At 49.5% G+C, this 22,118-nt stretch overlaps 1 protein-coding gene across 1 annotated transcript in view; it reads left to right on the top strand.

Moving 5' to 3' along the window:
• The window catches only part of MSI2 (musashi RNA-binding protein 2), a 105,080-nt gene that overhangs the window by 71,344 nt on the left and 11,618 nt on the right, over positions 1–22,118 (top strand). The window contains exon 3 of the mRNA XM_010019538.1: positions 17,692–17,774. Within this exon, the coding sequence (XP_010017840.1) occupies positions 17,692–17,774 (83 nt within the window). The remainder of the gene's footprint in view (positions 1–17,691; positions 17,775–22,118) is intronic.

Here is a 22,118-nt window from a genome sequence, read left to right as displayed (position 1 = left end):
ATCCTTGAGCAGGTGTCGATCTGAAGAGGGGAATTGTCTGTGTGAAACCTGCCCAATGTGTTTCTCTGCACTTGAGCTGCCTCACGCGGAGTTGCTGTTTTCTGTGAGCGCTCCCAGATCCCTGGAGATTGCTTTACCCTTTACAGAATGGGATTTGAGGCAACCGGGAGGTCCAGGAGCAGCACCCAAACACTCCGAGTGCCGCGAACACTCTGAGCTGGTTGTGGGAACTGTGAGACTGGGGCGGGGTGTGGGGCTGAGCTGTTGTGGCGGTTCCTGGTCCTCAGCCCTGCTTGAATATCCCAGCAACGTAACAGCAAGGGGAAAACCCTCCAGCCCTGATCCCACTCCTTGACTTCCACAGCAGCGATGAGGTGGCTGAGGTGCCCAGAAGTTGCAGTGAGATTCTGCCCCAGCTTTGTTCTCAAGTGCCTGCAGACACAATAGGAAAAGGTCAACGCATAAACACCACTTCTCCAAAGGCAATTCCTTTGTCTGTTCTGAAAGCCAGGAAGCAGAGGGTATTCTAATTTGAACTGCTCTGCAGTGACAGTACCAGGAGTGCCTCCCCTGCTCCTTCCTGGTTTCAGGCACATCTGAGGTCAAGAGCCTTCCCGTGCTGGAGAAAAGCACACTCGATCCATGGGGTTTTGGCTAATAGGTGGCGTGTGTTTGCTCCTGCTGTGGGTGAGGATGGCGTCTGGTGGGCTGGGACGAGCACGGGTGGAGGGAGATGCTGGGGGTCTGGGCCAGGAGCGCCAAGGCTGCGAAAGCACTTGAGGGAACGCTCTGGAGCAGGTAATTAGTTCACCTTCTCCTCTGCCTGCGACTGCTGTGGTGGCACTTTTGTGTTTAAGCGTAAAGATTTGAGCGTTTTCCCCGATGGTTTGAACAAAGGTTGGGGAAATCCATAAACCAGTGTCACCAGAAATGCAAGGAGAAGGCTTTTAATAAAGCACTGCTGGGCAGATGCACCTGGGAACCGGGCTGGCTTGAAGTCGGACAGGAGGGAGGCTGCTGGAGAAGGTCACCTCTGAAGGTGGCAGATGAAAAAGCAGCATGGCCCCTGTTCTGGGGGAGCTTTGGCAGGAACCCATCAGTCTGTAGGTGTTCGCTTGGCCTGTCTCTGGTGTGCAATTCCCTGCATCCTGGGGCTCGGCAGAGCAGTGGCCTGAGGAAGGTGCTTGTGCTTGAGTCAGGGCAGGGGCTGATGGAGGGGAGCAAACCAGAAGGGAACCATCCATAGCAGGGACTGGCTCTGGTGTAGCTGCCCCGAGCAGGTTGTCAGGGAAGGCTGGAAGGTGGCATTAGGGCACTCAGTGGTGACAAGCTCATGGTTATTTGATGTCCCATGCGCAGCAAAGCACCTCTCTCCTGCCTTGTCTGTCCATGCATGGTCTCGTAAAGCAGCTGCAGAGGCAGGAAAGTATCCTCTGCATCTGAAGAACGGTAGAAAGCTTGCTGAAGTTATTGACAGGATTACTAGCAAAGGGCTCTGGATTTTGTGCCTGGCTGAGCCATGTTTTCCTTTCCCATTACCAGCAGATCTGTTTCATAGAGCTGTTGGGCTCTGTGTGGTCCCTATTAAAAGTTTCCTTTCCCAGGGTGATTCTGCTCCTTTGTTGCATCTGGTTCTTGAGCACTTTATACTATCAAACAGCAAAACTGCTTTTATTGACGCAGCAAAGAACAATGGGATTTTTCCCACAGTGCTCCCAAAATATGCTCTTGGCTTTTATTTTTTTAATGCCTGGCTTCCAACAGTGGAAAAATGTGATTAAGGTGTGTGAGGTTCAGTGGGAGATGGGCAATATCAGCGAACGATTGCAGTCTATGGATTAGCTCCTCTTCCCCAGCAAGGCTGGAGCGATGCAGACTTCACTCTGCCTGTGCTCTTTCTGCAAGACTGGCCTCTGGAAAAGGGGAGCTTAGAGCTGTGGATGGATGCTGGGGCTGAGAGTGTCCATGGTGTTAATGAGGGGACGCTGGTGGCCACCAGCACTGCGTGAGTGGGACCCTGTCCTGCATTAGATAACTGGTAAAGGCATCCCATCCACAGTTCTGATGGGCGTAAAGGCAAGTGTTAGGGCAGCCTGAGAGGTGTCTTGGGTGCGTGGGGCAGAAGATGCTTCCACAAGTATCCTTTGGTTTGTGATATCCTTAAAAGCAAACAAAACCCCCAAACCAAGAGGGCAGAGTTGTGTTTAGGCTGCACTGACGTGGCAGGAGAGTGTGTTTTCCAGCCTCAGGGAACATGGAGGGGTTTAATTCAGTGAGTGCCTGTGCTGTGTAATATTTTTATTTATATGTCAATTCTTTTGGAGGGTCTTATATTGTGGCCTTTGTTTTCCTTCAGAGGTGAGGTGCTTGTTACAACCCTTTACTCGCCTGCCTTCCACTTCTAAACTGCGTTTCCACAGCAGGTTGCATGTGGCTTACTGGGAAAGAAAAAAGTCTATATACAGTGATTGAAGATTTCTTCTTTATATAGTGCCTTTGAAAAAAAAGAGTGTAGTGCCATTGAAATCAAAGCCCTGCTCTCTGTGATAAAGGGCCCTGCAAATTGACCACAGGGTCTTTCAGAGGAGTCTGTCTCCTTTTGATACAGACATTGCCAGGGGAAAAGAAAAGGGGAAAATAAGGTTGTGGTGCCGATTCCATCGTGTTTACGTGCGTCTGGGCTCTTGACAGGCTGTCACCCCACAGAGGAGGGGGAATGGAATGTCCCTCTCTGCACTCGCTGCCAGCCAGGGAGGAAAAGCACAGCAAAACCACCCTCCACCGGCCGCTGGGACACGTCCCTGTCCCTGAGAGCTACAGCCACTTCTCCATTGTCAAGGGAAAGCTGATATGGATTTGTAAATGGTGATGCTGTAATTGATGAGGGCTTTTCCCTCCAATCACCAGCTCTAAATATATAGGTAAGAAAGTGATTATCTTAATGTAGTTCATCATGTGATGCTAAGTCTGAACCTGTCTGCTCTGGTAAGTGTTCAGGTACTGAAGGAACGGGTGTTACCTCTCTCTGCCAGTGGTCTTGAACAAGAAAAGCACACTTGGATCTTATATTAAAGAGGGCATTTCCCTCATCTCCCCTATTTCCTCTCATCGGAGCTTCCCTGGGCACAGCACACCAGAGGATTGGAGTGTTTTTCATCCAAACAGGGGGAAAACAGGTATTTGAGCATGTGCAGGGATGTTTGAGGCTGTGTCTCGCACCCCTCAGGCAGACTGAGGGTGCTGACCTCCCCTCAGTGGTGGGAGCTGGCTTCCAGGAATAGCTCAGCAAATACTTTGCTCTTTATATGTGTATCCAGAGGAACAAATGGTGCATGTATTGAAAGCATCTGTCATGGCCAGGCACTCTTCCTCACAGTAGTATGTGCTGTTTGCTTAGGCAAATGCTGATACGGTGCATGAGCAGCAGGGATGGAGTCCTGGCCAAGGATATTAATAATGTCCAAGAATGCTGTGTGCTGCCTGAAGCTATAGCCTGGAGGGGTCACGCTGCACAGCTCAGAGGTGTTATTGTAACCTGAGGCTAAACTTCTCATTTTTGCTGGTATTTCCCTTGACCCTCGTCAGCATTTATTTCAATTCCTTCAATAGTTTTTTGTTGGTTGGTGCCTAATTCTTTATTCCTTTGCATTATGAATTATGTGAAGTCTGCAGAGCCCATTCTCTTCTTCCCAAGCAGGGCTTGCAGTGCTTTGGGCTGCAGCCCAGGGTGGGTAGAACACCCATGCAGAGTGCAGGCCTGTCAGGAAACACATCGCTGAATGTTGTAATTGGTTTTTGCCTGCAGCCACGTTGGACCTGGCAGCGAGCTGCAAATACAGCAGGTAACCCACAGCTTTGACAGCCAGATTAATGAAGTTTGGGGATGATTTGTGGGTCCCTCCGTGGAGGTGCAGCCTGCAGAAACGAGCCCTCGCGTGCTCCTTCAGTGAGCTTTGTGTCGGTTCAGGCACTGGGCTGGCAGGGGCTGTGGTGTTGGGGCTGTATCAGTCTCACGCTGCCTCTCCTGTCCCCTCCTACTGCAGGAGATGTGATATGGTTGAAGCTGTTGAGACCTTTGAAAGGTCCCTTCCAACCCAAGCCATTCGATGGCTCTCTGGTGGGATGTCCCCACTGGAGCACAGCGCCGGCTGGGTGCTCTGCTTGCAGGTTGCAGCCGCACGGCCCTTGCAGCCTGCTTTTGGAGCATGCCCAAGGTAAAGCATGGCCTTGCCCCTCCTTGTTTCTTAGCTGCTGCTTGTGTGTTAATGAGAGGACAGACACCTGCGTGTGCGCAGCGAAGTGCCCTTCCCTTTGCACCGCACTCCCTGCCGCTGCGGAGGGAGGGCTCAGTGTGGTGGGGGGGCACGGTGGGTCTGTGTGTGCCCCCAGCCCCGAGCTGTCGCGGCGCTGCTGCAGTACCCAGGTAGCAGGAGTCACCTTGAGCGCAGCCGCCTGGCACGGCTCCCCCTGCCAAGTCAGCTCTGGAGGCAGCGTCGTGCCTCTCGGGGCGCCGCTGGCAGCTGCTGGACTCTGGTGGCGGAGGTGAGATTCCGGAGGCAGGAACAAGGAGAAGGACCAGGGTTGGTGGATGGGAGAGGAGCGGTGATGGGCTTTGGCTTCGTTCCTTCGCCGCGGAGCCGCCTCGCGCTTCCCTTCCCTTTGCTGAAATCAAAGCACAGATCCCTGACTTCCCAAATCACGGGCTGGTCGGCGCCAAGGTCCTGGGAGCCGAGCAGGGGCTGCCGGGCTCGGCACTGCTGGCTTAGAACCCACCACCAAAGCCAGGGTGCACCCACACCAGGGGACACTGATGTACTGGTGCCTCTGGTGGCGGGTTATCTGGTGAAAGAGCCTGAAACTGAACCAAGGCACAAACGGGCTTTGATGGGGGTCTGCAGGATGGGGAAGGGTGCAGAGCCCTTTGCAAGGTCAAGCATGCAGTGCTGTGGATGCTCTGCTTTCCTCTTCTTTCACCACAAGCAGAGCTAGTGCTGTGCTGAGGTAGAAACCATCCCCTTCGCTGTGCCGTTACCAGTCTGTGTGTTTGCTGGTTTTGCCAACTGCTTCCTCAAAATGCAAAAGCACTTCACAGTTTTACACTCTGCTTCTGCAAAGCTGATGAAGACTAAAAACTTCTGCTCCCCATGTCCATCAGAGTGATGTTTTGGAGGGCAGTGAGCTCTCCTGGGCTCTTTGTCACAGGAGAAACACCTCTGGGAAAGCATATGCCCAGTTTTTTAATAATCTATTCCTGTAATTGAAAGATTCCACATTTCTTTTGTAAGAGCAAACGTCTGCTTAAACATGGAGACAAATACAACCAATAATATGTACTTGAAATTTAATGCAAGCTAATTCATTTTGGCACAGTCCCAGATATGCTGATTAAATGGCCTGTGAAGTGCTACAATATCTTGATAATGTACATTCTACATTTGATTATATCATCAATTACGTGGCACCTAATAAAATCTGGAATCAGTGGAAAAGCTGGGAGCAGATTGTGCTGGGTGCAGAGTGGGGTCTGGAGCAGCCTTGAACAAACTTCTGCAAGGGAAGGACGTGTGTGTATCTGCACGGTGCAGGTCTGTAGTCAGCCAGGCTCAGTAAAGTGTCCCTCTTCAGTTAGTGGCTTGGTTTAAAATGAAATGAAGTGTCTGCAGCAGCTGCTGGATCTCACAGGGTGCGTGCCTGTCCTGAAGAGGTGACTGTGAAGTCGATGCACAGCACAGTTTGTGCATGAGTCTCATCCCTGACTCCTTTTCCTGCAGTTTCTCCTGTTTTACGGAGGGCAGAAGGTAGGGATGTGGGCTCCTCCTGTGTGCCTGTTGCATGGTCGGGGTGAAGAGGAAATAGAGTGCAAAAAACATCTTCCCCCATCGCTCCCTTGGTTTGCTGCTGGCAAGTTTACTGATGTTTTCTATCAAGAGATGACCTTGCACCATGTTTTAAAACAGCTTATGTGTTCTTGGCAGTAGTTCTGTGGTGGGTTTAGAAGGGACATTCCCCCCTTGGCCAGACCCAGAGTTCAGCTCCATGTATTGGGGTTTCCCTGCCTCAAGGCGAGATCAGAGCCACCCTTCGCCAGCTCTTCCCTGCTTGGGGAACCCGAGTGTCCATCCCTGGGGTGGAAAGCGCATCCCAGCCAGCTCCTCCATCATCTGTGAGTGGGTGATGCTCAGCATGGGGGGGAGCCCCGGGCTGTCACCCCAACCTCAGCCTCGCACCCAGGGGCACGACCACTTGGCAAACGTTTCTCATTCCTTTCCCGGGCAGTTGGTGTTTCTGGGTGAGTTGCTGCAGCAGGGTAGGGGGAATTCGGCCTGGATTTTATGGCCCTCCCGTAAGGGAGGGTTGATGGGAAACAAATGCGTTATGGCCCTAGACAAGCTGTTGCTACATTTTTTGTTTCATTTTAAAGCAGCACTATCAACCAGTTGGAATATAGGCCTGGAGTATCGCAGGGAGTAATCTAATTAGTATGAAGTCAATTCACTAGTTCCTTTTGTATCTCGTGATTAAATAAGTGGGAAAATGGCTTGAAAATTAGGTGCTAGAACAACCCAATTACATTTCTGTAGCTTTTTGTATTCAATTTCATAAACAATTTTGCTCTTCGCTGGTTAATCAGTGAATGCCTTTTTCCAGTTTGAAAAGCACTTTTGAAATTATAATGCAATTAAATTGTGTGTGGATGTTCTGGCATAGCGAGTGTGAAAGCTGGGGGCCTGGCAGCAGGCCACGGTGTACCTTGACAGTAATGAGTTCCTGAGCTGGCAGCTTGCTGGTGTCGTTCATAATATCGTCCACGCTGGGTTACTGTGAAATGCAGCCACTTCAGCTCCCTTCCAGCCAGGACCTGGGTGCCGGATCCTCTCCCTCCTTCTGCACTGGGGACAATTCCTTGGTGGATCCGTCAGCAGAGATTAGCCCTCAGGATGTGCTTTGTGCTTGGTGAGCATGCGATGGGCAAGAGGGGTGGAGAGGATAAAGTATTATATTCCTGGGGGGCATAACTGAGACAAGTAGGAAAACATCTCAGCATCTTGTCCTTCTCGAAGTCAGCACAGATGCGCCCTTGGCCTCTTTTCCTGGTAGCTCTTGGCTCTAGGAAGCAGTAGGTCCAAGCAGTGTCCTCTCACCAGGCACATTGTCCCCAGGACAGCTCATCCCATGGGCTCTGACGCTGCTGTTTCTCTCACCAACCCCCAAATCCGTAAGCACTGGGATGTTGTTTAAGCTCTTCTCTTCACAGCCAAAATGCCAGCGGTCCACGCAGTACGTGAGTCACAGTGCCACATGGCATCTCATCAGATGCCAGCTGCAAGCCGCTTGCAGAGGCCAGCTCTGTAAGGCCACCAGGCTGTGAGGACCACTGCCCGCTATGGGTTTCTGCTGTACTGTGGCCTGTCTCTGCAGGCCTTTTAAGGTCAGAGTGTTTCAAAGCGTGGGGTTTATTCTTGTGGGGTATTTGTCTTGTGTTCAGCCTGCTCAGGGCAAGCAGGAGCTAAATTCAGCCTCCTGGGGAAGGCAGCTGAGGCTGTGTGATCGCCGCCTCCCGTGATTTACAGCCGAGCACCTCGCAGGGAAAGGTAGAAAGCTGTGTTCAGAGAAAAAGAAATAATGTTAGAAATAATGACTTGCTTGGCAGCTTTTAACAAGTTCAGTAATGGCATTAGGTGCCCTTGGCTCAAGATAGTAACCTCCTCTTAAATGATCATTACCTGGCTAATAAAGACCTCAGAGCAGGTCATTACAGCTTAATTTAGACATAGCATCCTGTTTGGTTTGCACAGCGTTGCCATCTTTCAAGTTGTTGAATCTGTTGCCTGAATGCTGTGCTTGGGACTGGGGTTTACTTGGGTTTGTCCTTTCCCAGCAGCTTCATGAGGAACTGATGCTCAGTCTTGAGCTTAGCAGCTAGTGGGGATGGGGATGGATGTGCATGGGCATGGGAGAGAATGAGGGCCTTCTCCAGCTTGTCACTTCAGCTCTGTTTTCATGAGTGCTGGTTCAAGAAAGGGCAGGAAGAAGGGATGGGAATGGATGATGCCATTTGGGAAAGCTCGTAAACGTGTTAATTTCATGTCTTTCAAGTCAGAGGGGTTTAAATGAAGCCTGTAGGGCCTTCCCCCACTGATGTGTTGTTCCAGAGAAACTGTGGCTTTCAAAGTCTTTTAGGTAGCGCTCACCCAGGCATCCACACTTTTCCCTTCCCACTGTTGCCCTTGGGAAAAGGAGCTGGTTTTAGAGATGGGTGACAGCAGCCAGGTAGGGAGTTGTGCAGGAGCAGGGATCCGTCCTTGTGCCCACTGTTCATCCACTCTACTCACTCACAGAGGAGCCATCACGCTTCCCTACCTCCATTAGCAGCAAGTCCCAAACGCCAGTAATTACAATAACCAGCTCCCCCGTTATTAATACTTTGAAGCCATCTCTTTGATAAGCCCATCTTCCCAGCCAATTTCCTATTTGCACTGAAAGCGAAGCCTCTTCCCTCCCAGTTTTGTAAATCTGTTGTTAAAATGAAGAAAAGGAAATGGAAAAAAGGATCGTCCCACCAGCCAGACCGTAACCCCGGCTCGGTGCTGCGCCGCCTTTGTCAGCCCCACATGGAATTATGCATCATGAATAAAAACTGCTGTCAACATGCATTGGTTTCAAAACATTAGAGCATATGGTATGTGATTATCTGTATTGTCAAATGCAATAAAGTGAATTTGGATATAATAAAAAATGTAATATTTTAGAGATTTAGTAATAAACTGTGGAAGAATTGACAGGCAGAGAGGGTTTGACGCCCGCAGGCAAGCAGATGAAGATGGCAGGACGTTGAGCTCGGCGGGCAGCGGCTACTGCAGTTGTGTGAGGAACTTTTCTGATAGGGGAGCCTGGCTGGGTTAGCTGGCACCCAGGACACGATGGCCTTCATCTCTGCCATCACCCTTCACTGCCACTTGCTGCTGCTCTGCTTGTCCTTTCCAGGCTGGCAGGGCAGGGACTGGACACCACCACCACTGGCTGCTGTGGCCGAGTCCGCACCTTTTGGCTGCAGGAGAGGTGGTGAGTGGTGTCCAAGTGGTGATGGGTTTCCTGGGCTTGCCTCATGGCACAAGGAGGGGCTGCAGGCTGCTCATTCTGGGGACAGAAATCAGTGTTGAGGCTGGTCAGTGGCTCTGTGCACTGTGGGTTTCGCTGGTGAATGGTTGGAAGTGTTCACTTGGAGCACGAGGTTCCCGTTGTGGTTGCGGATGGGTTAATTGGATTTCACAAGCATTTGGGGTTTTCTTCTTTGATAGCAAAAAGAAATCTGTTAGATTAGGCCACACTTCTCCCACCCAGCTGCACTCCCATCACTTTTGTACCACTGACTCGCTAGAGCAGGAAAGTCCATACCTGAACTGAAAGGAGCAGTGAGAAGCAGTTGTGAGTGGTCCCAAATGCTAGTTAAATACTGACAAAAAAGCAAACGCTGCCCAAGATAACTTTTCCTTCAGTATCTCATATTTCAGCTGATGCTTTAATTCTCAAGCTGCTGACCAGAACGTGCCCATTGAGACATGATCTCTCCAACAGAGAGAAGTTGAGTCAGGAACAAAGTTTGGGGCCTCCTGTGAGAAAATTCAGCTGCAGAAAGTGCAGACGCAGGAGTATCACACGTACATGCAATTTGTCTTAGGTCACCGCTAATGCTTCTAAATGATCTGTGAATTCATTAATGGTTTCTGTTAATTAACAGTATGATAAAACTGGCATTTAGTGAGTTGCTGCGTAGTGTGCGCTTCAGTCATTATGTACTCAGCTTTGGTTTGATTTCGGAACGTTAATAGGAGCACATTTTAATGAAGATTTGTTGTTATGAAGAATTCATTACGAAAAGTTCAGGTACCACTTCTGTGAGTGACTGCGGGGACTTTGGTCAGAAACAGCATCCTGGCCTCTGCAAGGGAGGCAAATGTGCCCCCAGCCTGGAAATCTGCAGTCAAAATGGGTTGTTTGAGTGAGGGCCGTGTCCCTGTTCTCTTCGTTCATCCTCCCATCCAGGAAAATCATTCCCCCAAAGCAGTCAGGGTGGATTTTTGCCTGTTTGTAGGGGCAGGCTGCTCTGTGGTGCTCATCCCAAGGTGCCTTTCTGTTTTCCTGAGCGATGCTCCCGTTGCAAATGTCACGCAGCCATGGGAGGACGGAGCAAGGAGCCTGAGCCTTGCAGCTTTCCAGAACAAAAGCAAAGGAGTATCTTGCTGGTGCCCTTTATCCAGCTGCGCGGCTGACCTCAGCTCTTGGCTCTCCTGCCGCGCTGCTATTGAAGCGCTCACACCTTGTGTGGAGGGTTTGATCTGAGGCAGTCGTCTGCTGATTTAATTCTGAGAATTCACTCTCGTGTCATGGAGTATATATTGACACTTTAAATACCTGCCCGTGGCTGCCAGGAGAACCTGGCTTGTTTTCCATACCCATCCCAAGATGTGCATAAACACCAAGTGGATCCGGGGGCTGATGGTTTGTCTGCTGAGCAGCAGTCGCAGCAGCACTGCCAGAGAGCACGCTTTACAGTTAAATGAGGCTGATAGCTTCTGTCCTAGACCATAGGTGTTAACCTTCTCTTTCCCCTTCCATCTCCTGGTGCTTCCCTCTCCTTGACTGGTTATCACAAGGGTAGGATGAGGTCTTGTTCTCCATGGAGCAGGAGGTACCTTCAGGCATGCTCATTGCTCTTCCTGGCAAAAACCCCTCCTTAGAGGTAAGGAGATAAAACCTGCGAAGTGTGTGTGTTCTGTGAATCTGGAGAGAGTGACTTAATTGGAAACCGAATCCTCTCCTTTGGTGTGTTTGCAGCACAGGAAATTGGAGTAACAGGAAATAATGAGTCAGAATTGTCAGGTTTTATCCTAGATTCTGAGCTTTAGTGGGCTGAGTTGCAGTACAACAGATGAAAACTTTGAGGAAAGGACTAGAAAATGGGGGGAAGAAATGGGGGACCTGGACATCTCCAAAGACACAACATAAGAAGGCAGTGAAGTCAGGGCTGAGTTTTCACATCACGTTCTGATGCTACCAACCAAATGGCTTTTCCCAGAGGCAAGAGTACACCCACAGGTCCCCGTTCCCAGACTCTCAGGGTAATGACTTGAATTACCTTTGCAGACAGCAAGAAGGTAGAAACATCCCTGGTTCACTGTCTGAGCAATTAAGGTGTCCCAGCCCCTCATTCTGTTTGTCTGTAAAGATGAGACTCGGTGGCGGTGATTACAGGACTTGGTTTCCTGTTCCCTCGTCCTCCCTTCCCGTGCAGGTTTATCATCATCATCATTACTCTTTTTATAAGCTGGTTTGACAGTCTGGGGTGCCTGGTACTAAGTAACTTTTTCCCCTCTGATTACAAGGGATGTGTGAATAAAGGAGGATGGTATCGATTCACACCAATCTATGCATCGACTGTGTGGGAGCCACTTGCAATTCCCAGCAGCACCAGAAAGCTTTGCAACAGGGAGAAATATGACCAGGCAAGTTGAGAAAATAAATTAAACTAGTGTCAACGTTTCTTGTTTCTTCCCTCATTATTAATGGATGGAACGGGGCTCATTTATCAAGAAGAGGAAAAATTAATTGACACGGGCTCTAATGCCATTATGCCTGGCTTGTCTGGTCACATTGCTTTAGTCTGAATTTTTCTTTACGTTTTGAAAGGCATTTTATTACAGTTTACAGGACCAGCTGCCAAAACCATTGCTATAAATAAGAAGCAGGTGCATAAATAATGCCACAGCAGGACTGGACCTTTCTCTGTTTCAAAGCTTAAGTAACTTACGTGTGGGGAGAAGAGAGGAGGCATGGAGCAAACATAAATGAGCAGGTCAGGTACTAGACTGAACACAAAAGGGGAATGGAGCCTGAACTGGTGTTTCCTCATCACAATGCTGCGTGCTGCAGCGGGTGTCGGGCTGGGTATTCCCATCTTCATCAGGGACTGTAGTGATAGGACAAGGGGTGATGGGTTCAAATGTAAACAGGGACATTTAGGTTAGGTTGTAAGAAAGAGATTCTTTACTATGAGGGTGCTGAGGCACTGGCACAGGGTGCCCAGAGAAGCTGTGGCTGCCCCATCCCTGGCAGTGTTCAAGGCCAGGTTGGACACAGGAGCTTGGAGCAACCTGCTCTAGTGGAAGGTGTCCCTGCCCGGGGCAGGGCTTGGAACTGGATGAGCTTCAAGGTCCCTTCCAACCCAAACTGTGTTGTGGTTCTATGGTTCTATCTGTTGGCACAGCCACTCTTCAGGCAGCGCCAGGGGCCAGTAGGACCACAGGGACCCAGGGCCAAGCTCCACAATCAGACTGAGCTGGCTGGGTTGGGAGTCTGGAGCAGGACAGTGCTGCAGGAGCATGTTCCATGTGTAAGAAGAGGCTGATCCCGCATTAACGAGAGCAGCAGCAGGCGGCTGTGGGGTTATTCTTGCCTAGCAGCAGGAGTGAGAGTTAAGCAGAGCCTGCATTGCTTATTGGTACGATGTGGACCATGTAAATCTCTTCCTTTCTCTTCTCCGTGCTCTTGTCTCCTGCCCTTGGTCTTTGGGATTATTGTGCAGGCACAAAAGAGCCCTGGTGATTACTTACTTCCCAGAACCCTTTAAGGAGCTCTCTGGTGCTTTGGTGTGCTATAAATGCAGTAAGAGGCAGTCCCAGCTGCACAGACCCTGCAGGCTCACCAGACAATACAGACTCAGCCTGGCTGAAGAGGAGCACTGCAGATGAGACGAAGCAACTCTCTGCACATCATCAGGTGACCCCAGGACAGCCTGAGAGCTGAATCAGACTCCTCCAGAAGTCCCAGTGCCTTCGCCCCCAGAGCATCTTTACTGGTGGCTGAAGAGCCTCTGCTCAGAGCAGCAGTGCCTGCACTGTGGGCAGTGTGTACGTGCCTCCAGTAACAGTGGGTTTGACTCAGGGGTGCCTGTTTGTCCATCAGAGCCCATCAGAGGCTCACCCCAGCATTAACCGAGGTTTAACCTTTCTGGTGCAGGATGCAATCACCTTGTTTTCCTTGTTTAAATGCCTGCACGGGCTTGAAAGAGCAAGACCTTTAACCTGGTAAGCTGCTTTCATGTGATTCTCCTGATGGGTGATGTCCTCTGTGTGCAAATGCAGCTGCGATATATAACGCTGAGCACACAGCTAAAACTCAGGCTGTGGAAAAGTTGCTGCCAGCAAGCAAGAGAAAGTAGATATATTTCATAGCAATGGTGTCGTCATCCCAGCTATATTTTACTGAGGTTGACATAAAACCTCTCAAGCGATGACAAAGGTGTGAAATATAGTTGGTTTAAGTGTGAAAAAACCCAAAATGCAGAACACAGGAGCACTGACATTTGGTATCTCCAGCATGGTGCTTAATATTATTTATGGCCTCTATCCAGTGTTTTTAAAATCATTTTAATCTTTTGATGGTTTCAGTCACTTTCTCTGAACAATGTTTCTCTTATTTCTGGAATACCACAGCAGAAAGTGCTGCAGCTGAGCTCTGCTTCACTGCCCAGAGCCCAACACTGTTCAGCTTTCCTGGCTGAACAAGGTTCTGCATCAAAGAGGCTTTTTGGTGTAACCAAGGTGGATCAGAGGATGTGTCCTGCACCGTCGGATGTCAAGTGTCTGGGTTGTGTCTGTAGGCTCATTGTAAACGTTTTCTGGGGAACTCGGAGTTATTTGGATACTTGAGACTATCTTGCCTTGTGCTAAGAAATACCCTGATTTTCCCTCCCCTGTGAATAATGCTGTTTCCTAGTGAAGAAATCCCCTTTTGTGAGTCACTGTTCGCAAAGTCCTGTTCTGCAGGCAGCCAGCCCAAAAGCGACCTGGTCTGCGAGGTACCAAGCGCCTTCAGTTTGGGGTACATCAACTGAAGGCAGCTGCATCCTCTGGTAACTGACCCCCAAGTATTTCAGCTTCTCATTAGCAGATTAGTGAGTAAAATAAGTCCATGTGAAGCAGGGGACTCTTGTTCACTGTGTGTTGCCGTGGGCAGGAGCAGCTCCACAGCTGGACCAGGCTGGAGCAGAGCTGGGATGCTGGAAGGAGCCATCGTCTCGCTGAACCCTGCTGCCACAGGAGGCAGCGAGGTCAGGCTGGATGCAACCAGCAGAAGTGCTGGGGTGGAGCAAACCCTCTCCCTTCGGACACGGGCTCACTCCCAGCCTGCGGGCTCGGGGTGGTCCTCGTACACTGTCTGGGTGCCTGGCAGTGCCCAACCAGCACATCAATAGGGTGAAATGACTCCGTTTTCTGAGCCGATGCTAAAGGAAGGGTTTTAAAGTGAAGGTCGTGAATACAGGTCTCGGCTTCCTTCAGTGATCAGGTTTGGCTTGAAGCCTCTCATTTGGGGGGCATCTGTTTGCCTCTTACTTTATTTTTTCTCTCTTCCTTGTCTTTTCTTTTCCAGAAAAGATTATTCAAATGAATATTCAGTTTTATTCATTTGAATAAAAAACCCAACCGTTTGACTCTGTTAAATGCTTATCTCTTAAATAGAGCTTGTTAGCTTCCAATAATAGCTTCATTCAGAAGGATGCGGTATAATTTCATTTTTAAATGGGTGCTCCTTGACAACCGGAATCCTATTTCTGTCACCATTTTAAAGAGCCGCCTTTGTTTTGTGTTAATCTTTTTCATACACTTTCCCAGAACCATTTTTTTTTGTTGACTCTTAGTACCTCTCAGAAGAAATAATTGTCTGTTCAGTCCAGGAAGGTTCCTGAGAGTTTTGGTAATTTAAAAACGAGCATGTATTCATTGTGCTAACTCTTAAGGCATGCAGACAGTAATGGGGGGGGGGGTGTGTGCAACTGTTACAAGTTGGAAACTGAGTCAAAAAGTGACCCATTACCCATCACTTTTATGAAGTTTTTCATTCGGGGCCATATGGTCTCCTGGGGACTGAAGGAGTGACGGCATCTCTTGAATAGCATCCGATGGATTTAAAGTGCCTGTATGTGCGCAGGTTAAGATCCTCTTGTTGCTTCCCAACCAGTTAAGATGTTGGTAATAGTAAAGGTAAAATACCATGAGCCTTGGGCTATGGACTGAGTGCCCTGTGCGCTGCTGGAAGGTATAAAAGATGGAGTTGGGTTTCCTTACAGACCCCATCCCATGTTTTTGTTTGCCAAGCCAGCTAGACTGGCCAGTGAGGAAGTGGCACGGATCTTCTAAAGACCTGCAAAAGAATGTTGACACCAAGGGGTTGTTATTTTATTCTTGTGATGAAATCTGTAATGGAGAAAGCTGGGTGGGGATCCGATGTAATCCAATAACTCCTTGATAAACCTGTGTTTAAGCCATATGGAGTGGGATGAGAATGGGAAACTTCTTTCCTGAGTCCAAATCTGTAATGACTGCAGTGAGCTTTCTGGCCGTGTTAGGCATATTAAGCCTAATTTCCTCTAAATTCCCTCTCTCCCCTCCATCCTGGCACTGAGACCTGCCTAAAGTTGAAAGAGAAACCCTCAACTGCAGAACTCGCTAATGAGCTGCTAATGATGAAGATGTTGCTGGTGCTCGAGCAAGTAATGACTTGTAGCCCTGGACAGGTCCCATTGCTGGTCCCTGGCGAGGTGCTGATCCCAGCTCCAGTGCCGTGTGCTCCAGGATTCCTGGGATGCCGTGTGCAGGCAGTAACCACAAACATTCTAGTTTAACTACAGGTCTGTTTCGGGTAGGTTTAAATGGAGTAATTTAGAAGGACTGGAGTGAAGTAAAATACTTCAAGCTGCTACATGCTTTAAGTGCAAAGGAAAATAATGTTCTGAGTGCTGGGGTTGAGGCTGATGTGCTGCTGGATGGTGTCCTTTGCCTTTGAGGAGCTCTAGAAACCACTTCTGGTGGCTTTTCCCCCAATAAGAGGGTCCAAAGAGGAATGGGAGCATTCCCTGTTGCTACACATACTGTGCATTCCCAAACAACCTGTCTGGGAGCTGTTCAGACCTCACCTTGAAATGTACTTCACAGCTTCCAATACTGTAGCCTGCAAAATACATCTTGTACCTGTAGGTTGCTAAAAAAAAACCCCTTATAGTTTAATATTTCTGCTGTGCCCCATTGCAGCAAATTGTGTGTGTGTGTTTGGAATGATGAAGTGTTGCTTTGGGACCCCGGCACAGAAGGTGCGAGTTGCTGGGTACTTACTGGGAGCTCTGGGTCTGCTGGGGGGAGCAGGTTGCTGTTGGAATGCTGGTGGTAATTGCAGATGGGAATTGTCCATAGCGAAGTGGGCCATGGGCACTGCTGTGTTCCCAAACAGCCGAGGGACCGGGATGGATGGACATGCAGATGGGAATCAGCAAAGACAAACCACTCTAATGCTGTGCATGGCTGAGTGGGGGGATGCTCACAATGCAGAACTATCCATGGAATATGTGGACAATAACACCGGGAAGCATTGGGTTCCTTCCTTTTCCAGGGGTAAGGGGTGCTGCTGGGGATGCCCCAGCTCTGCTCCTTTGGCTGGGAGCCTGGTGTGAGGAAGACATCAGGTGCTGTTCCACCAGTGTTGGAAACAGTGTTGGAATCTCCACCATGGGAGTTTCCAGCGCAGTCTGGAGGATGAAGTGCATCTTGTTGTCACATTGTTAAGTTTTCATTAGTGTAATTGGTGTCAGTGTTGACTCACTCATCAAGCCTTTGCCAGAAACGTAGCACATTGGGTTGGGTTTTGTTTGTTAGCTTGGTTTGTCTTTTCTGTTCAGGAGCATGACTGTGTATAGCCGTGGTGGGCTGCCAGGTTTCTTTCATGTGGCCCCAGCAGAGCAAATCCCATGTACAGCTACAGGCAGGCAGCAGGTATCAAACGGCCCTAAACCAGCCCAAATCCAGGGCTCCTTTGAAGCAGCAGCAGAGAAGAGAGGAATGATTAGATCAGAGGCCTTCAACGTAATGGTTTCTTGGAGGCCTCAGGATGTCCTGATGAGGTATTAGAGGAAGTAATTCAGGAAGAAAGGGACAAATAACCACCTCCGGAGCCCGCTGCCCCACGGGGCCAGCTGCATCCGTGCAGATGGAGCTGCTGTGGCTGCGCTGCTGGCCCCAGCACACACAGTTGGGGACCTTTGGTGTCCCATCAGTGGAAGCACAAAGTGCTGCTGTGTGTTTGGGGAAGCACTGGGGTGGGTTTTTCCTTGCCTCTAAATGAGGAATCATCTGCTGTCTCCCCGTGTTTTTATTTCTTTGGCTTTTGTAATGAGTCAGTTCTAATGGAGAAGTCCCCTGGAATTAAACAAGAGATAAAATCAATATGGTTCCATAGAAATATAATTGGGTTTTGTCGAGATTGCTCTTAAAAACCTATAAGGTGTGAAAAAAAATATGGCCTTATTGTAGTTTCTGAGCCATCATGTAACTGGGGTGTAACTATCCATTAAATTCTGCAGGATGGATCAAAAAATCCATAAGGAGGTTTTAATTCTCCATTAAATCCTATGGAAGGGCTGGAACAGAACCATATTCATTTTCCTGGAGACAATGCTTCTTCCCTCCATTAATTTGGAGCAAATTCAGCAGCAGCTTCATAGACAGGAAGTGTATTTATGTACCTGTATGTTTAGGAAAGTTTTCCTAAGTCCCAGTGTCTAAGTAATGCTTTACTGAAGTGAAATTGGACTAAACTCATGTTTTTCTTTCCCCTTCCCCTTCTTGTTTCTTTATTAAATAGGATTTGGCTTCGTAACTTTTGAAAATGAAGACGTGGTGGAAAAAGTCTGTGAAATTCATTTCCACGAAATCAATAATAAAATGGTAAGTTGGGTTTGTCCTGCAGTGCCCATTGTCACAGCATGTGCCATGCCTGGGTGGTGGCCCTTTGGGACAGCTTTCTCCATGAGGTTCAGGGGGTGCTGGCACACTGCTCCTGGTGCTGCCCTGGCGTTGCTGCTGGACCACATCCCCTGGGAAGTTGGCAGAGCCATCAAACCAGTCACGTCCACAGTCACTTTCCACCCAGGCCCAGCCTAGGAGTGAAGTTTCTCCTAAGTGACAGTCAGGTCCCAGGTTGCGGGTTGCCCTGTCAGTAAAGCCACTGAGCCAGATGAAAAAGGGTGTTTGTATTTCAATTGATGCAGTAACTTTGATATTTTCAGCTAAAATATTCTTTTTCCCTTTGTCAAAACATCCTTTGCTTCTCAAATGTGTATTCAGATATGCATTGTATATTGGTCTGATATGTGTTCACAGACTTTAAATTCAATAATAGAGCTTTTAGTGTGGATAAGATCAAAGCAATCTCCTTGGCATATGCTGGAGGCCTGATTCAATATTTGACTTGCTAATTTTTCCCAGGGCACTGAAATAATATTCCTCATATTGTTCCTTACTGCAATATGCATCAGAAATAAAAGGAAGGGTCCCTTTGGCAAGCTTAGTGCTGGGATGGCAGGGCAGGGCTGGGGCAGATCCCCTGGCCCTGCAGGAAGCCTCTTGCTCCACCTCAGATGGGTGCCCCAGGCTTTGCCTCTGCCGTGTCCAAGTACCTCTCTGCTTCCCTGCCTGCCACCAGCGACACCTTGCCTGAGACACGTGTGGGTTGTGGAGGAGGCTCATTTCCCTGCATAGACTCACTAAATGCTCATTAATCTGCCTTAAAATAAACCACAAAGAACAAACCCCAACCACCCCCACGACATCCAGCCGACAGACCCAGCAACAGAGTATTAGCACCCGGAATGTAAATTTAGGTAAGATTGTCACTTGGGAGGGAAGAGCTGCAGAGTCACACTCCAGGATACTCCTACTGCTTCATCACGGGTGGGTGCGTGTCACGTCATGCTCTGTGGGTTTAGTTACTTCACACAATGGGCTCAGCCTTCCCCTGGTACAAATCAGTGCTGCCCAGTATATCCCTGGTGAGGAGCTGGATGCAGGGTGCTGGTGTGGCCCAGCAAAACCAGTGCCAGCAGTGGGGTAGAACCCCTTGTTTGATGCTTCATAGCAGGATCTGCTCTCATGCGTGGTAAAAATCCTGTTGACGCAGCCCTCAAGGGGAGGAGAGGTGGGAGGATTTCTTCCCAGATGAAAGGCTGCCCAGGAGGGTGACAGCAGTGCAGGGAATGTGGAGGATGCGATGGGGCAAAGGCACTCGAGGAACATCACAAAGAGCCAAAGAAACAGCGTGGGCTGTTGGTGTTTTGTTGTTGTGGGTAATTAAAATGTGCCTGCTTGGTGCACGATCCAGGTGCCACGAGGCTGTGAACGTTCTCTTCTTGTCACTTCTACAGCACTAATTTTAAAAGCAGCCCACGAGGGAGGAGATGAGACATGATCCTGTCTTGGGACTGACTCATCGTCTTGCTGATGTGCCTGCAGATGAATTACCAAACCCATGCAGGGCCAGGAGAGCTTGTGCAGGCGCGTGTGACCGTGAGCTGGTGCAGATGGCCAGAGGTGACACGTACCTGTCTGGGGGTCAGGGTTAGGCACTGATGTACCTTCCACAGCGCCCTTGGAGCCTGTGGAGCCAGAGACCACCCTGGCTTCATTTTCAGCATGTCCTCCCCTAACATTGAGCTGTGATGGGGACAGGTTCCAGCTCAAGGTGATGAGGTTTGCTCAGCGAGCTGGGAAAGGGGTGCCCCATCCCTGCACTGCTGGGATGGAGAATCCACAGCTCTGTGGGCCCTGGCTTGCCTGGAGCTCACTCCTCCTCTTCTCCTGAATGCTGTCATTTCCCAAAACATGGGGGCAGGCAAAGGGTATTGGGGCTGCTGTTGTTCAGGAGCCTATTTCTAGCCTCCTGTCTCCCTGGCAGGCTATATTTGGCATTCTGCTTCTGTTGCCATCTGTAAAGCTTAGAATGTCAAATGTAATATTAAACGAGCAGTGTGAAAGTGAAAAGAAAATGCCAGCGAGGTATTTAATAAATGAAACTTGGAATTTACGTGGGAGGCCAAAGATGCTCTCCAAACATTGCAGGGAGGGGGAACAAACAGAACTCAACCAAGCTATCCCTGGAATATAGTTGCTTTGATGCGAGGAGACTGCTTTGCAAAGAGAAACCTGGTTTTCTAAGGGGGTGCAAAAGGAGCTGGAAGAGAAATGGGATGGAGTAATTTGTTTGCCTTCAGGTCCCACTGTGACGGAGTGGTTCACATCACAGGTATGGTGGGATAAGTGCTGGTGAGCAGTGTGGTGAGCCGGCTTGCGTGGAAGTCGGGATCTCAAGTCAGACTCTGGAGCAGCTGACTAAGATGTTAGGCTTAGGTTTAAACTACGCTTTGGTGGTGCACAGCACCTGTAGCTGTTTCTTATTCTCATGGTGGGTCTTGTGTTTTTTGGTGTGGGTTTTGTTAATGTATCAGGCCTCTTCAGGCTTCTCCCCAGACTGACTGCCTTTGCTGTGTGGTGATGCTGTAGACGTGTCTATCACACACCACATGCCTTTGGGTTTTCATCCACTTACTTGTAGTCTAAGGCACCTCCATCCCTGCAACCAGCTTGGAAAGCTGGAGCCTGACACATGGCAGGGTGTTGTGGCAGAGCATGTGTGAACAGTCATGTGAAGAGGCCGATGGTCACGGTGATGGGTACACTGTACAGGGCTCATTGCAGCGAGGGTGGCAGAACCCAGTGCTGGGCGGGCAGGTACCCAAGGTGTCACTGACGTTTGTGGTGCTAGGGAGAGGCTGGAGGTGCTTTGGAAACCCGTCTGTCAGCTGAAGGACACTGCAGACCTCTTGCAGGTTGGATGCATTCCTGTAGCGTTGTGTTCAGTGTGCTTTAAATGACACCACTCGTGAGCAGTAGAGTGGCGCTGTCCTTGCCGGGTTCTCCAAGGGTGGCTGGGTCCTCCAGGACAGGGAGGAGCTGCCCATGGCTGGGTGCTCTGGGGACAAACTGAACTGATGAACCATGAGAAGCTCTGGCAGACTCTGCTCACCCGTAGCTGCCGACTTCTCTTACAGCCTGAGGACAGGACATCGCATTGTCCCCACCCCACCTTTGGCGATGATCTAATGCATGTGTTTAAATATGCTTCTAACCTTTCTTCTGTGCTGGTGTAGCCCTGGCTTTGCAGCAGGACTGGCTGAATACTTATTTCTCTGTTAGGGGAGGGATAGTTTGGGCTGGCCACAGCAGGAGTGACATGGTGTCCCCAAGGTAATCAAATCTCAGCTAACTGTGAATTGCACGTTGCTGGCAAGACAAAGTTACCTTGTCTTTGGGTGGTAAAATGGGGGTTTTGTGCATTGTGAATGTGTGAGCATTCTGCTTCCCTCAAAATAGCCCAGGTTTCCTTGGAAAGCTGTTAGCCATGGGGGTTTGAGACATCCTGGTGCTGAGAGCTGACAGCCTGTTCTGTTGCACTGGGTATAAGAGGCTTTTCACTCCCCATCGCAGCCGTCCTGGGTTCTGGTGGCTTTGACTGCTCGGCTTCACCCAAGAGTAGCCCAGTGTAATGTTCGTTCTCCAAACTAGACTAAACAAAAATAGTGAATTTTAGTTTCTTTTTTTTTTTTTTTTTTTGCCTTAGAGTTAAGACTTTCTTTGTTGGGCTGCTGGAGCCAAGCACATCCCTCATGCAGGGGAGGTGGGAGACCTGGGAATTATTAAGATGTACAGAAATGCTGAACTGGAAGTGTGTGGAAGATCCAGATTTATGTACAGAGAACCTGTATGGGGCGGGCTCTTGGGGGTGATTCTGTACAGAGCTGAGCATGGACTCATAAATCCAGGTACGTTCCCTCTTGGAGAAGCCCTGGCCCGTATGTGATGTCCCGGCTGCCTCCAGGGTTTTACCTTTGTGGTAACCATGGCTGTGTGTGGTTATGGGCACCTCCATCCCATGCCCCATGAAGGAGAGGGATGGCTTCTTGCACAAAAGAGCCTGGCCCTTATTTTTCCACTTTTTCTGTCTCTGTTGGTGTAGAGACACCATCCAAACCCACCACCTTGGCCACTAATGGTGGTGCTTCACCTCCTGTTGCTGCTTTTTCCCTGTTTGCTGATGGGATGGCACTTGAGCAGCTTCTAAAGAGCACCCCAGGGTCTGACATTGCTGAATAGAGAGTGTAAAAATCTACTGCTGCCATGGATGGGGTCATGTACCCCCTTCCCAAGGGATGGCAGAGGGGGACAGGGCTCCTAGTC

Source organism: Nestor notabilis, unplaced genomic scaffold (genome assembly GCF_000696875.1).
Source record: "Nestor notabilis isolate BGI_N333 unplaced genomic scaffold, ASM69687v1 scaffold13228, whole genome shotgun sequence".
NCBI classification, from domain to species: domain Eukaryota; kingdom Metazoa; phylum Chordata; class Aves; order Psittaciformes; family Psittacidae; genus Nestor; species Nestor notabilis.
The sequence above is the reverse complement of the archived record's forward strand: the minus strand, read 5'-3'. Positions and strand labels throughout refer to the sequence as shown.